At 48.0% G+C, this 16,551-nt stretch overlaps 1 protein-coding gene across 1 annotated transcript in view; it reads right to left on the bottom strand.

Moving 5' to 3' along the window:
- The window catches only part of FAT2 (FAT atypical cadherin 2), a gene marked incomplete at its 3' end in the record, with an annotated part of 57,048 nt that extends 41,484 nt beyond the window's left edge, over nucleotides 1–15,564 (bottom strand). The window contains 2 exon segments of the mRNA XM_009081408.1: nucleotides 51–3,330; nucleotides 15,533–15,564. Of these exon segments, the coding sequence (XP_009079656.1) occupies nucleotides 51–3,309 (3,259 nt within the window).
- Between the last annotated feature and the right edge of the window lie 987 nt (nucleotides 15,565–16,551).

The raw sequence follows: 16,551 nt of genomic DNA, 5'->3' as shown, positions 1-16,551 counted from the left end.
GCACATAGTTTTAGCCTTTAAGTTACACTATTAAATTAAGATGTCATTACCTGTGTCCTTTTCAATGCTGAAGACGGACAAGCCAGTGCCCTCTCGGAGGAAATATTGAACCTCTCCATCTTTCCCCTTGTCGATATCTTTTGCTGTGACCATCATCACTGATGTGCCCTCAGGGCTGTTCTCCTGCACCCAGCCTTTGAAGACAAAGGAGGCAAAGCGTGGTGGGTGCAAGTTCTCGTTGACATCAATGATGTTCACTTCCAGGTGGCAGAGGGAAGAGCGAGAGAAGGGCTTCCCACCATCACTGACCTGCACGGTTAGATTGTAAGAGTCCTTTTTCTCATAGTCCAGCTCCTTCTCCAACCGGAGTGCCCCGGTCATCTTATCCACATGAAACATCATCTCCTCACCATTAATGAGGCTGTACCTCACCTCACCCCCAGAGCCAGCGTCTGGATCAAAAGCCTCCAGAAAAAGCAGAATGGTTCCCACGGGCAGATCCTCTGGGACTTTCACACTGTTGAGGGCTGGGAGGCATTGTGGGGTGTTGTCGTTTACATCCTCCAGAGTCACAATGAGATCTGTAATGGAGAACAGCTGGTAGCCTGTTTTGGGCTGGTCCCTAGCTTCTATTTTCAGCACATAGCAAGGCCACAATTCTCTATCCAGGGCACCTGTAACCACCACTTCTCCAGTGATACTGTTAATGGCAAACTGGTCAGTGGGAGTTAGGAGAGAATATTTTACTCTCCCATTGTCATCTGTATCAGCATCTTCTGCTTTCAGTTGAGCTATTGTTGTCCCTGTTGCTACATGTTCTGGTATTGCCACCCAGTAGGCACCTTGTGGGAATTTAGGAGTGTTATCATTGGTATCCAACACATTCACAGCCAAGAGTTTCCAAGATGATTTTTGTGGTGTGCCAAGGTCATACACAGTAATGTTAAGAATGTAGAAGCTGGTTCTTTCATGATCTAGAGGAGAAAGGACTTGAAGGAGACCCAGTTCCAGGTCAATGGTAAAGCAACTGTCATCATTTCCATCTGAGATCACATAGACCAATTTCCCATTAAAACCAGTGTCAGGATCAATAGCTGAAAGGTCAGCAATAGTTGAGTTGATGGGAACAGTCTCTATGATATCAATAGATCGTGGAAAGCTGTCATCAAACTTAGGAGCATTATGGTTTATAAGGTGCAAGTTCAGAGATGTTTCATCATCCTGCCCATGGCCTTGAGACTGAGACTCAATGGAGTGTATGATAGTTTCTGTCAGTTGTTTCAAGACTCCTGTTTCCTCACACTGCATTTTGACAGGGAGACCTTGGCTGACCACAGTGATATTTACAGATGTTGGCAAAGCGTAGTTCTCTCCATCTGTTGCAGTTATTTTCAAAGAGTAGAAAAGTGACTGTTCAGAAGGAAGATCTCGCAGAGATATTCTAAGGGATATTACTCCAGAGATGGGATTCAGTTCAAAATGCTGTAACTCGTTGCCAGACTTGATTTCATATCTGATGTGCTGCAGCTCATCACTGTCGATTGCAGAGACCGTGGCCACAGGGTTCCCAACAGGAAAGTCCCGTGGGATGGTGCCACTGCAGCTTGCCTTCTCAAACACAGGAGCATTGTCATTGACATTGCTCAGTGTGAGTGAGACGTACACCTCCGTTTCATGGCGGAAGGGTGAGCCCCAATCCGATGCCCACACTCGCAGGTGATACCATCTCTGCATCAACTCATAGTCCATTGACTTGGAGGTGGAAATGATGCCAGAGTATGGGTCAATGACAAAGGGAACTGATTTCTGGTTGGCTATGGTGTAGGTGACAAATCCATTGTCTCCTTCATCTTCATCTGTAGCTCTTACTGTTAAGACACTGGTACCAGGAGGAACATTTTCATCAAAGGCCCCACGGTATGAAGACTGAGTAAAACTTGGAGCGTGATTGTTGCAGTCGGTGATGTCAATGACAACAGTTGTGGATGTGTGACTGTTAGTAGTTGTGACTTCGAGCTGAAATTGAGACTGCTCATGGAAGTCCATTGCTCTGACTGTAGTTATCAGTCCAGTGTGAGGATTGATTTTAAAACTTGTGCTGTCAGGAGTAGGTCTCAAAATATATTTCAGATTTGGGAAGACTGGTGTGATCTTCACCATAACAACTTGGCTTCCAGCAGGGGAAAATTCACTGAGCTGGACCCGGTACACTTCTTTCTCAAACCTGGCAGATACATACTTGGATGGAGGTATGTGGACAACTGTAATAGGAGAGAACAGTGGTGGCTTGCTCTTGTCCTTGGCTTGCAGACTGAGGTTGAAACCAAATGGGTAAAGTAGCCAGTTGATCTCTTTGTTTGACACAATGATGAATTCAGTGCTCCCAAAGTAGGATTTGATGACTTTGAAATGTCTTCCTGGATCTCCATCCACAAAGTCAACTGAATCAATCCCTACTTCTGAGTCACCACTTTCTACAGACAGAGTTGCATAGATAAAGTCTTCATCTGAGTCAGGCGATGTCACCCTCACCGAGGAGATAGAGGGGGGTTTCCTGGCAGGTGGCTCCACTTGGATCGTGAGACTAGCCAAGTTCCCAAAGTCATTCCCCTCTGTGATCTTTCTCATTCTGTCCACAGCCAAAACCTGCAGGTGATGCCTGCCTCGATGGGTGCTGTTGAGCTTTCCTGTGATCATAACTGCCCCTGTGGTGGGGTGGACGGTGAATAGGTTCGATTTTAGGGAGTAGTAGAACTCAGCATTCTGACCAGCATCAGCATCAGTGGCACTGACTGTGCTGATCACTGTTTTCAGAGGAGTGTCTTCTCTGATGGACACCTTGTAGGAAGGGGGTGAAAACAGAGGTTTCAAGTCATTTCTGTCTAGAATGTGGATTAACACTTTGGCCCAGGCTTCATAGCTAAAGGTGCTCTCTGTAGCCTTGATTATTAACATATAACTGTCTTTGACCTCCCGGTTTAAAAGTGCTGTGTTACTGCTCCTGATTCTTATTCTCAAGAAGCAGAAATCCCCAATCACGTGCTCTTCTGTTTTAAACACACCAGTGTTGTCTCCAGAGGCTATTCTGTATCTGATGTCCCACTCAGGGTCTGTCTTGTAAATACCCATTTTGACGTAGCTCTCCACATAGGTCTTCGGCGCTGAATTCTCATAAATGGTGGCATTGTAGAAGAAGTGGGTGAAGTGCAGTGGGGAAGAGTTGCCTTTCTCACAGCTCACCTTGTGGACCACACAGTGCATCAGGAAAACAGCAAAATTCAGGAAGTGCCTCCTGATAGTGACTTCCATGGTGTGGTGTCTCCTTGAGTCCTGCAGGGGTGAAAGGAAGAACATTGGTAGTTTTCATTAAGGTCAGTGTGTTGAAGTCCCCATGGGCTCAGCCTTACCTCCCTGCTCTCTCTACCCCGACTTTTCTTGATGCAGTTGTTACCTCAGCTCTTTTTCCCTCTGTGCCAGTGAGAGACCTGTTTTCCCACATCTCCATGCTGGCTCAGATCCATTCACTTTCTCTGCATCAGATTTTGCCTTTATAGAGGGCAAAATGTGAAAAGTCATGCAAGATGCTCTGACTAGGCTGACTCTCTATTCTGAGAACAGTGTCTCCCTCCCTTCATTCTGCCTTCTCCCTAGTCAAAAAGCGTATTTGAACTCTTCACACTCAATCCAAACTCCCTCCTGTTGTTTCTCCATCCTCCCTGTTTCATCTTAACTTCTCTCTCCACAGAAGTTCTTGCAAAGTATTTTCAAGAACCAATATACAAAGTGTGATTTGATGTGTTTCTTTGTGTCTTGTCTTCCATTTTCTCTCCCTGTGCTACAGCAATCTGTTCTTCCTCCTCAGTGATGCCCTGCTGTATTGTACAAATTTCTGCTGAATGGCCAGCTCCACAATGTTACTTTTCTGACAGCCTGAGCTCAGGTTCTAGTCAAGTGTCTCAGTTACCACAATGTTCTTCTAATTCACAGGTGTGACCCTGGCTGCCTCCTCTGTGTTGCTCAAAAGAGCAGGTTCCCAGCAAGACACTTTGACCATGTCAACCCTCAGCCATTGAGTAACTCTCTGGTTCCTCCTCTCATGGCAAAGCCCCAGGGTCAGGATTCCTGTGGAGGATCTACCATCCATGACCACTCGCCATCAATTTCCTTCTCTAAGAGTTCCTGAGCATCTGCGGCTCCATGATTTATCTCTGTGAACAAGGTGTATCAAAGAAGGAACCAGGGAGCACATATGTGATTAACAGGGATGTAACTTTATTAGTGAGCTTTGCGGAGCTTGTTAAAGGATCAAGGCCTGTTCTTTTCAAAAGCTAAGTGCATGCTGCTGTGTGTGCATTTAGGGGTTGAAACCAGGGATAAGCTAAATATAGGTGCATATATTTCCCCTAGATATCCTAGGAGATCTTTATCTAGAACTGTTTCTTCCTGTTTTAAATTTAAATTATATATCAAGTACCTGCCAGTCATTTGGCACATTCCTAGTTTAAACAGGGAAGACTTGTTTTTCCAGACACTTTTTCGAGACTCATCTCTTTAAGAGCCAGAACTAGTACAATTTAGAAGTCAAGTTGAATGTTAGGAACAAATTGTCAGAGTCCAATTAACAATGTGTGTCATATTCTCTCACTGAGATATCTAATTACCGATAAATACAAAGCTGTAAATGTCATACTTCCTTCAAACCCTTTTCTCCTTGGTAAACAGATGCCAGCCATCCAGCAACCTCCCTGCTGTGGTCATTCCTTTTTGAAACAAATGGTCTGAAGCTGAAGCAAAACTACCAGAATTTGTAGAGAAGCCAACACAATTTTTACAAAATACAGACTAAATTTTTTACGACAAAATTTCACTCTAAGGAAATGCAAGATAGTCCCAAATGCTCAACAAAGGAAAAAAAATCTTGGAGGGCAGGGCGAGGTGATCCAGAAAGGCATGTGGTTCCTTCTGAGAAGCTGAAAACCATGTTCTTAAAAGCTCTTCTTGTTGCTTGTTACTTAACAGCGCTTCAGAGTTCTGCAGCATGCAGGGACTTGCCTAGAGCTGCTCCCTTCCAACATCTTCAACTGCTGAACTTGGAAAGAAGAGGTATGCAATGCTGCGTGAGCGCGTGTCTACGGGGACTGTAGAGCAGGATAAGTCACACTTGATTCAGAATGGAACAAGACAGCAGAACAAAACAGCAACAAAACCAGTGTTGTTCCATGAGCAGCAAACTTAATGAAGCCGATCGCTTTGTATCTGGGCTAATTGACTTTTTAATTGAATTGTACTGAAATGGCAATGTGAACTCATCTCTTATAAGACATCAGAGAACCCGCAAAGCAGAGACGTTATGAACTCCACAACCACAAGAAAAGCTGAAGCTAGAGCACATGCCTTCTTGGGCACCAGCAATTCAATATGGGAGGATAACCTTGAGCAAGGAGTGGGTTTTCTGGTGTTTAACAAGATGCAAACTTTCTTCTGAATCTCTCCTGGAATGTCCTTAACCTCACTCTTGCCTGTATATTTCCTAACATCTAAGAAGAGCTTCGCTTATATTGCTCTTTTCCCCTCTGTGGGGGTATTAGTAGGGTTTTACTCTTCTGTCCAGCTAATTATTTTGTAAAACCTGTTGTGACCTCATATTTCTGAGAGCTTTTCTCTCAATTACAAGCTGGGCTGAAAGCAATCAATGGCTTCAGCAGTTATTATGAGGGATGGAGAGTGACTACATGTCTGGGGCATGAGGCAGAAGCCTCATTTCCTCTGGAAATGAACTGAAACTTTGAAAGGCACAGTCAAAACTTAGGGAGAAATGTCTAGGAGGCATCACTATCAGCTTTTGAACTCTAATAGTTTCTCTTTGTGTCAGGACCCATGCTAAAAGCCTGAACATTAGCACAGAGAGTATGTTGTCCCCTGATAGCAGCTGCCTGTGCTCTGAGGTGTGGTATTTCACCGCTTTTATTGCTCCATGGGCATCTGCTATACCAATATTACTGGGAAATCCTATCACTGTTTGAGCAGTTCCACACCAGCCCATGTTTGTCATCTCTTCTTTCATCCTCTGCTATGAAAATGAGATGGAGAGGTTTGGGGACACCAGTATCGTTCAAGAGTTGACCTATTCCAGCTGAGTGTCCTGGGGCTCCCAGGAGAGCTCACAACCTCCCACCCTGGGCCTAGAAACCATTGCCTACTACTTGTAGGCTTTCTGTCTCCTTGTTTCTGGAATCACACCACAGTCACCATGCAACACTATCCTGAAGTGGGAAAGGGACATTTCCAACGGATGTAGTGAAGCTCAGAAGCTCCACATAAAAATGGGGGACTGTGCTCTGAACCGAGTGGAAATCTTGTTAACTGCTGCTTTGGCTCAGCTCCAGCAAAGCCCTGTTGGAACTGACCCTGGAAGGTGACAGCAATGAACTAGCAGAAATGAGGTGGGTTTCTATGTCTTTTCTGTGGGTGGGAAAGCTGTGCATAGCATGAAAACAGCATAAAATCAATTTAGAACCCTTAAAATTCCAGGTGTAGGTGGCTACTAAGGAGGGGCAACGCTGCCAAGCTCAAGGGTCGTTGCAATTGAGTTCAAGGATCTCCATGTTCAAACTGGGTGAAATCAACTGTACCTGCAACAGACTTTTTGTGTAAATTAAGAGAACCATTTTTCCTGTTTTTCTGAGCTGTGCTACCCCATGTCCTTGTGCTGACAGTACTAGTGCATCATCCAGGGGTCCCTGGCAAGGGCCATACCCACTTCAGGGCTGCTAGATCAGCGGCAAGCATTAAGCACTTGAACACCTTCACCTGCTTCTGGTCTCTCATCTCATAGGATCAGTTATTTCTACTCTTGAAAGGTCTCTACTTCTCTCTTTCATGGCTCCCCCGGGCACTGATGCCCTTTTGGAGCTGGTTGCACGTGGGGAGGCAGATATGTTGCAGAAAGCACATCGGTGGGATGGAGTGAGGAAGGTAAGGCATGCTCCCGACTGAGGGAAATACCAGGGCATCATTATGTGGTGATTCAGCCTCCTCTCCTAATCACCAGGCAAGGATCAGAGAGCCTCGAGGGGCTTCGCCCTCAGCCCTGTAGATGCAAACACCCCACAGAGCGAGTAAACAGTCGGTGTGTCTCTAATCAGAGCCTAAGCGTGCGTCTAAATTTAACATCCAAATTGTGATCCTCTGTCAAAGACATGCCCAAATCTGTTGGTTTGAAATGAAGGAACAAACACAGCACCGAGGTTCAAAGTCTGTGCGTGGGGAGGCCCTGGAGATGGGGGATTTGGGGAGATTGGTGCAGGACAAGGCTATTCTGGCCCTGGGGTGGGTGGCTAGGGCATGGCCAAGAGAGTCCTCTGGTGGGTCCTCCTGGGGGTCTTTTGTGATGTGTGTGTTGTTGTGTTTGTCAGCTGTATCTCAGAAAAGTGCTGCAGCAAGCCAGGAAGCAGGTGTGGCCCCAGCCCCACCTTTTGATTCCCTTCGAGAGAAGCATTTGAAAGCAATAAAAACCCAAAACACAAAACAAAGCAAGTACTGAGTGCACCAAGAGCAGCATTCCCCTTTCCCTCCTGGGGGTCTTTTGTGATGTGTGTGTTGTTGTGTTTGTCAGCTGTATCTCAGAAAAGTGCTGCAGCAAGCCAGGAAGCAGGTGTGGCCCCAGCCCCACCTTTTGATTCCCTTCGAGAGAAGCATTTGAAAGCAATAAAAACCCAAAACACAAAACAAAGCAAGTACTGAGTGCACCAAGAGCAGCATTCCCCTTTCGAGCAGTGGTAGGGGCTTGGTCCAAAGAGATCGGAAGTATAAAAGAAAAATCATCATTTTCATTAGAAAATAAGGACAACTGATCCCTTATTGCTATTTTGCCAGAATGTATCCCAAACTCTTTTCCCTTTTCTTGTGCTTTCTTCTCCCCCTTCCTCCATTTTCTCTCCCTTTTTTAATTTACTACAAGAAACAAGGTACCAATCAAGCCCACTCTCAAATATATCAACTTCTTTGTTAGAAGCTACAAGAACCAGGAGTTCATGGAAAGAAGGGAGATGAAATTGGTTGTTCAGGTAATCAGTGATGGGGCAGTTTAGTGGTGGGTCTGAATTTCAATGGTCATTGGGGAATAGAGACAGAGAGCAAAGGGAGAAAATACTCCAAGATGGTGGGTACAAGGTCTTGGGGAAGTGAATAGGAGATTGGACTCTGTCTTCTTTTGTCTTGGGTAGTAGCTCAGCAGAAAGGGTTCAGCCACAGCTGAGGCAATGCCTGTCAAATTGGATCTATCAGAAAGCCATTCCTGGGTTTTCAATGTTGGAAAATCACAGATTACAAAATATGCTTCTTGTACAGGTGTTGAGCCATGTCTGTGAGATGTTTTGCTTCCCAGAGCTGAAAGAAGCTGTGTACACCCTGTGTGGGGGCTGGGCTGCTTGGTTAATGTTTGCTCTCTTCTCTGCCACAGCAATGCTGGTGGGAATTGGATCCTTTTCCATCTGGTGCCTTGCTCAGACTTGGTGAGTTCCCTGCTGGTCACTCACGAAGTCAGCCCTGTGGGGTTTGAATGCCTTGAGGAGAGAGGGGTGTTTTTTGAACTATTTTCTCGGACTTTGAAAAAAACCCAAACAAAACCATCACCAAGTAGGTGATCCTGCTTCTGCATTCAGCTGTGCAGTCTCTGCTTGGTTTTGCAGCAAAGCAGAAGAAATACATCCTGGAGGTACTACACAAAGCCAGAAAACTAATGAAAAGAGCCCCTGAAGTTATGGCATTTCCTTCCTTAATGTGTCTCGGGGTTTTCCAGTGCCTGTGGATGGTTTTTTTAGGTCTGATGTTTGCAAAACTGCTTGCACCAGCCAGCGTGGGGGCTGTGTTAGTGAGGGTGCAGCTTTTTCTGGACTTACAGGTTCCATCCAGGCACAGTTGGGCTGTCCCTTCTGCATCTTGACTTTCCAATCTCTGAATGAGATTGGATAGACCTTTGGAAATTTTTTCCGGATTGCTGGACAGCCTGGAGCAAGGTGGCTGATCACGTAGAACCTGGTGCACGTGCCTTTTACAACCAAGGTCTGCCCTTGCTCAGAGTGACCCGTGAAATGCTGCCCCTGTCATGCAGTGAGTGGCTGTGGGCAGTGCCAGACCCTGCACCATCATGATTTCATGGTTCAGCTCCCTTCCTGGTGGCTGCATGCTCATGGGGTGGACTGTACCAGGGACTTCTCAGCTGCAGAGCCACAGAAAGCCATGAGATTAATGAGTCTCATGTTGGTATGTGCAGCACTCAACCCTCTTGGACTGCTTAGCATGGTCAGGGGTTGCACTCATGTCCCTGAGCAGAATGGGTATAGTCCTACAAGCACTATGGAGATGTTCCTTCCATCATCTGCCAGCTGGGCCAGGCAGGTGTTTCAACCCTGGTGAGTTTGGGTACCGCAGGCAGCCTGGACTTCCTGGGGAGCTTGGACTGGTGGCATATAAGGGGTGTTGGAGGAACAGAGACTCTCTTGAAGGAGTTTGGGGGAAGCCTGTGAGACCTTGACTTGTGTGGGACAATTTGGGTTGCAGGTTGGTAGACCTGGTACTGGAAAACCATTTTTCTCTAGTCAGGCTGTATTGCTGCAGGGATTAGTAAAAATGCTTCATTCTGAGACAATGCAGCCTTCCTTGGGCCTGGTTTGCTGCAGCAATGGCTTTTTCAGGGATCCTGCCAGGACCATCACTCAGGGCTGAGAGTGGGAGCATGATGGGATGCTGTCCCTGCAGTGGTGCAAGACATGGATTAGTTGAGCAGGAGAGGAGACAGTGGGATGGCCTTCCACATGCAAAGGGTAGCTGGGAAGTGTTTAGTTCCTCTGATGTGCAACCCCTCCTTCCTCCATACAGCTGGATGCTTTTGCCACCTTTGTCACTGGGTCAGCTGTTGACAAGTTGGATGCTGAGATCCAGACGGTCTCTGAAGGCACCTTGCTCCATGACATCTTGTGGTGTGTGGTCTCCTTCAGGCAGCTGCTCATCCCCTTCCCCTTTGGACATTTCACCCATTGCTCCATCCTCAGGGCTTTGGCTGTGCCTTGCTGCTCCTCCTTCTGCCCTGGTTTGACCCTTTACTGGAGCAAGCAGGTGCTATTTGTCTTTGCCTCCAAGCTATCCTCTGTCCATGAGCAAAGCATCATCTTGTGTGTGAAACTGAAGGCTTTCTCCTGTCACCTTTCTACCTGCAATGTGCATTTCTGTCCAATGCTCTGTGGGGAACCCAGGGAGAGACAGATTTTGCACTGCTGCCAGCACCTAAGCTCAGACATGTCACCCATCTGAGGCTTCTCTGCCATTGTTGTAAGCTCATCTGCTAGGCACAGGAGAACTTGAACAGGCTTGAACTCTCTATGGAGTTGTAAGGGTCAGTGATTTTTATCTTGATATTGCAACATCATTCTAGAGCAAGAGTCAATGGAGCAGCTCCAGAGCTGTGGAGCCCTCAGTGGGGGTCGGGGGATGAGGAAACCCTGCAGTGCCAACTGCCTTGTTGCTGGCTTCTGTCCCTGGGAAAGCATGACATCAGGGAGGTGAACTTGCTTGTGCCAAGGGCAGGGGGAAGCATCCTTGTGCATTATTCCTAATCCCCTTCCTCTGCTCTCCACAGTTATGGCAGCAAGAGGGTATATCCTGTCTGTGATCTGGAAGCTGCCACTGCACAGATAATCAGAGAGGTGCTGAGGGGTGGTGGCTATCTCCGTGAACAAGGACAGCAGCTAGGACAGTCAGGAGACAGGAAGAAAATAGCAGATCCTGCTGGTGGCTCTCATGGGAATGGGGTACCTGCTACTTGGGAAAAGAAACAGCCCTGGGGGTTGGAGAGGGGCAGTGCCAGTGGGAAGGGGGCATGGTGGGAACTGCTCACCAGGCAGGGTGAGAGGGGCCCTGGGGTTGGGCATCATGGTGCAGAGGCCCAAACGTGCTGGAACAAGAGCCAGCTGGAGTGTGCCAGGCACTCACATGAGCGTGCCCCAACTCTGCTGCTGCTGGGACCGTGCACCTCTCACCCTGTGATTCATCTCCCATGGAGGCTGTTAGCACCAAGGACCACATACCTCAGTCACTGTAAACTACCTAGCCCAGCAGGTGTGCCATGACCATCAGCACGGGCTGCAAAAGCCCACAAGGGATCCTGGGCTCTTTCTCGACTGATTGATTGGTTTCTCCTGCCAAAACTAATACTCAGCCTTTCATATTTTCCTCGTGCTTGTGGTGCACGTTATCTAATCATTCCCCTGTCTGCAGACTGCTGAGGGAAGCTGGTGTGTGGGACCACATTGTCAATCCTCCCTGCTACTTTTTCGATCCGCTAGCCAGGGTCAACCAAATTTAACCAGATAGGTAAAGTCTTGAAAGGAGTTAGGTTTGCACAAGCTTGTGAAAAACAGCAGGAGAGAGGAGAGAAATCCAAATTAGGACTCCCAGCTGGAAGAAAAGGCTCTACTGTGAGCCCAACCTGATTATTAGACATCAGAGAATCCACACAAGAGGGAGCGCCCCAGGCAACCAAGCTTCATGAATTCTGCTGCTCACAAAACAGCTGTTTATTTAGGTGCTGCAAAGCCTGTGAGATCTTTTCTGAGGTCCCAACACAACTCCCATCTGACCCACCAGAGTTGTGAATTCAAATTTGGCTCAGCTTACCCAAGCCTGGAGAGAGAAGCAGCTCTGCCCAGTGTTGAAGGGGTTCAAACCCTGAGCTATCTGATCCTGTGAGTCCTCATCCTCACCTTAACTCAGCTTGGATGTTTGTAATTAGGACACTGGCCTCATCACCTGTGTACTGGGAATCCTCCAATGCCCTTTCTGTGATTCCCTGTGAGGAACATACATGTTATCCTACGATTGGTAAAATTTGTTGGGAATGAGCCCAAGAGCATCTTGGCATGAAGAGCTGTGTGAGAGACCTTGTGCCATGCTGGAAGCAGGTGAGGAGCCCCAGTGCTCAGCAGGACATGGACCATTCAACTTCTGTCTGCCCTGCAGCACAGCCCTGGCCACTGTGTCTCCTCCGTTACCTTTTCTCTCCTACCAGGAAATTCTCATTCACCTGCAGACTTGTCCCTGCACTGATACGATGATCTTCTCATTCCTCTGCCCAGTACCCTGCTGGTCTTTCCCTTCTGATGCCAGAGTGAGCACAGAGAGCAGCTTTCCGCTCTGCCTGCAGCCTCTCTCACTCTGTTACCATCTGTCTGCCTTGTGCTGCTCCATCCCATCCCTTTCCTGTGTTTGGAGGCAGTGTAAGGACACAGAAGACAGAGAATGAATGAGACTATCAGGGCATGACCCTCCCTTGTAATAGGATGGCTGGCCAGCATGTCAGTAGCTGTGCCACAAAAATTTCCTGCAGCAGACATTTATTGCATGTGGAGAGATACCTGCAAGCTGATAGAACACCTTCAGCTCCCAGACCTGTCTACAGCAGCCCACCTCTTCTGCTGTGTCCACAGTGCTGTACAAGCTGATGCAAGACCAGCCCCTGGCCTGGGGAGCTCAGTGTTTCACCAGAGAACAGATTAACCCCTGGACAGGCATGTTTGACCAAGCTGGTCTCATTGCCATAGCATGTCCTTGTCAGCTCTCATTATGATCCCAGCACGAGTCACTACCTCCCACTCCAGACTATCTGCTGGAAACATGTTTCTGAAAGCTCCTGCCATTGCAGCCCCTCCGTGGAGCCAGCAGCTGTGCATGGGCACTGCTTGCAGCACCTGTGACAACTAGATACCAGGCTGGGCACACAGTGTCCCTGTCAACCTGAGCCATATGGACTATCTATTCATGGCATAACCAGTGTCTCCCAGGCTGCCTGAGTCACAGCATCTATCCAAGGTACAACCTGGTCAGTCCAAAATAGTCCCACAACGTAAGATCATCAAAATAGCCAAGCTTGGCCATCTCTCTCTATTCTCTCTCCCAAAATGGCCAGTTTTGATTGCTTAGTGGAGAAGCATAAGAAACAATATACATGTAACCTGCTTCTCCTGTTTTCAGCATCACTGCAAGTACACAGTTGTTCTTGAGATGTTGCATTTAATAACCTCCACTGGAGCTATCCATCCCAAATGGATCAAAACCTTGTTTGACGCCAAATACACTTTTGGCCTTTGCAATATCCTGTAGCAATTTGTTCCAGAATTTAATTATGACCTCTGTATGGGAAAAAAAAAGGACTTCCTTTGGTTTGTTCCAACCCTGCTGCTTGTTCATTTCTGAACTACAAACCTTCTTAGCAGCCCTTGCAGCCTGCCCCTCCCTGGAGCTCCTACTTCCAAGACTTAGGAAAGAAAGTTTCTTTGCTAATAAACCAGTACCTGCCCCATTGCCAAGGAAAAAGTGTGGTTAGAGGAAAAATTGCTTGCTCAGCAAATCAGCTTGCTAATAGACAATGGAGCATCAGTATTGCCAACCCAGTTAAAAAAATACATAAAGAGGGCTGAGGGGTATTTAATCCTCTTATGCTTGTGCAGGATACAGAAGGAATCCTACTACCAGCCCACTACTACCTGCTCAAGGTGCAGCTGCACTCACATACTCCACACGTGGCAAAAGACAAAGCGAGTTGCACGGAGCAGGGAATGCCATTTCTGTAGCATGGAGGTAGCTGGAATGATCCTCTAGGACTTGCCTTGGAGCAGTTGGCAGGAGCACAGGATGCAAAATGCATTAGTTCCTAACAGATGTTTGATTCCAGGTGTTACGCCTCCTTTGAACTCTCCCTTCATACATGAATGGTCCTTGTTTGTTTGGAGCACTGGGATGCACTGGTTTGGGAATATTAGGATTTGAAATACATCCATGGTGTGAGCTGTACCTAAGGGAAAGGCTTGGGAGAGGAGCTGATCCTGCTGCACTCTCTCCTCTGCAGGCAAGGTGGTTTGGCTCACTTTTGGAGTGTTATGGGGCATGTTAGAGCACAACAGGCAGATGGGGAGAAGCAGAGAGACTGAACCCCCTGGCTGGGTTAGAGACCTGCTCAGACCCTCAGGAACCCCAACCCCTTATCAGACCGGCGGATGTCCCTGAACTGTTCCCGATAAGGTGAGGTGTGCTGCATATTAGGAGATGATAAGAGTACACAATACCAAGCCCGGTGACTTTGCTGTCCCAAATACCCAGACAGCCCAGCCTTCCTTAGAAGCACGATACAGACTGTTTGCTTTCCATCCTGAAGCTCTGATAACCTCTAGCTGGCAGCCTGGAGAGCCATGGCAGATCCCTATGCATCCCCTACCCACTCTTTGCCCCTCTGAGTGCCGGAACAGAGGGAGCAGAGGGTTCTGTGTCCTCCTGCCTGGATTCAGACCAACCTGGGGGAAGTGGAAGCCTGGCAGAGCCTGCCCAGCTCTGACCACCACACAGCCTGAGTTTCCACACACCCTGGAAACTCTCAGCCTTCGCAGCCACAAACCCAAAGGAGCTTTTTTAAGGGTTTTCTCTGAAGCAACCCCTGTCGTGTGAAAGCTGATCTTTGCCCCTCTGGAGTGCTGTGCTCCACCGAGTTTGCCTTTAATTCCCCAGGAGGCTGATTAGCTGATAACTGCAGTTTGGAAGGGTGCCGTTGACTCCAAGTGCCCAGGCCTCCCGCCATGTATTTTCACCTCTTTTCTCAGCTCTGCACATGTACAAGGGAAATAATTCCCACACGCCCTGAACTGGGACTCGGTGTGCTCTGGGATTTCATCTTATTTTGTCATGAAGCACCCGATAGTGAGCAAAGGTACACAGATAAAAACATGCACAGATTTACATGTACGAAGTGGGCACGGTAGCTCTGGCTTCAGCTCCCTAGCTCTGCTGCCTGTTGCGGAGGGGGACAAGGGCAGTGAGGAGCTCTCACCTGGGCATACAGAGAAGCAGGGATGGGAAGAACCACACTCAGGGATCCCCCAAGTCACAGCCCATTTCGAGGTGGCAGTGGAAGCGCCTTAATGCAAAAGGTAGGGACAGAGGTTGGAGTGGTGCTGCCCCACCCCACTTAGTGAGGTTGTATGTGGCCAACAGCTGAGCCTACAGCCAGACGCCATCACTGCTCCTGCCCCAGCACATCCACTTGCTCCGGCACAAGCTTGCTCCCTGAAGAAATCCTGTCCCATTCAGACACCTGGAGTGCTTCTCTCTTCAGTCCCTCCACACCTGCCTTACTCTGCAGCGTCGCTTTCGCCCTTGATACCTGGAGCCCACCTGCTTGCTGCAGCCTGCTAAATCTTCCCAGCTAAAACCAGATGCAAACTCTGTGCAAACACAGATGAAGCTTTTCCTGACTCCTTGCATAACCCCCTATACTAAGGCTGCCAGAAGGGAGGAAGAGATTAAGGGTACTCCTGCATCCCAAAAGCTCTCCGTGTAGGATAAGGCTGCTTCCAGCAAAAGCTACTCACAATGCAAAAACAGTTTCATGACTAAATCTCTGCATCCTCCATGCCTTCCTCCATCCATTCTGTACAGACTGCTCCCTGAGTCACTTCAACTTCCCACACCAGCGAGCAGCGTGCCTTACCTGTTGCAACAGGAGACGTCTCCTGAAGTTTATTGCCTCTCTGCTCTCTCTGCTGAAAATTCTCTCCCACAGCAGCTCCTTGCTGGCTGCTGGGGGTCCATGGTGCTTGCAAATCAGTGGAGAGGACTCCAAGAAATTCCTGCAAGAAGGGATCCTGCTGGCTGAAATTCCGGCAGCACAGGTTGGGAGCAGCGAAGGAGAAAGTTGCAGGAGGTGGAACTGCCTCGCCAAAGAGCCAGCCCTTCTGTGACGGTCTGGAGGAGGAGGAAGAGGAGAGGCATCGCCTGCTCCCTCACTGGAGAAGTGAACTTGTGTGTGTGTGTGTATGTGTATGTCAGAGCTGGGCAAGTACCCAAGCCTTAGAGCCAAATAATTGCAGAGCTTTTTACTGTTAGATTAACTAGTATTGCCATGAAATCCAGGACCTCAACTGCAAGAGGGGAAGGGGGAGGTGGAATATGTCAGGTAAATCCCTCCAACACACCTGAAAAACCAAAAGATTGTTTTTAACTAGCTGCCAGGTGGGTGTTGTAAGGAGGGTTGGGGAGAAGGGGGTGGGGGAAACCTGAATCTGCCCTCAGAGCAGCTGCATGTGGAGAGGCACTTTGAAGGTTGTTGTTGTTTGTGTTGGGGGAGCCCCCAGAAACCCTGGCTACTGCAAATAAGCCCCAGGGTGCTCAGTGCTGCACAGGCAGAGGATGAAAAGGTGGTCCCTGTCCTGGAAAGGCAAGAAGCAGAGAAAAGAGAAAGGCAGCAAGGAGAGATGGCAGCATAAGGAGACCAAACATTTTACTGGAGATTTGTGTGGTTTTTCTTGGTACTTACTACTCACCAGCAAATCCCCCAGGACAACAGGTTATAGACCCTCTGACTGCACATACAGCCTCGACAGGAACTTGTCTCAAACTGGATGCTCTCAATTTAAATCCCACAACACCAATGCATGGGAAAATCTGTGTGATTTCATGGTGCAATTCAAACAGTTGTGAAGTTGACCCATGTTGAATTGGACTATTTGG

The sequence above is a fragment of the Acanthisitta chloris genome, unplaced genomic scaffold (assembly GCF_000695815.1).
Source record: "Acanthisitta chloris isolate BGI_N310 unplaced genomic scaffold, ASM69581v1 scaffold41078, whole genome shotgun sequence".
Classification (NCBI taxonomy): domain Eukaryota; kingdom Metazoa; phylum Chordata; class Aves; order Passeriformes; family Acanthisittidae; genus Acanthisitta; species Acanthisitta chloris.
Note: the sequence above shows the minus strand (reverse complement) of the source record. Positions and strands in the feature narration are given on the sequence as shown.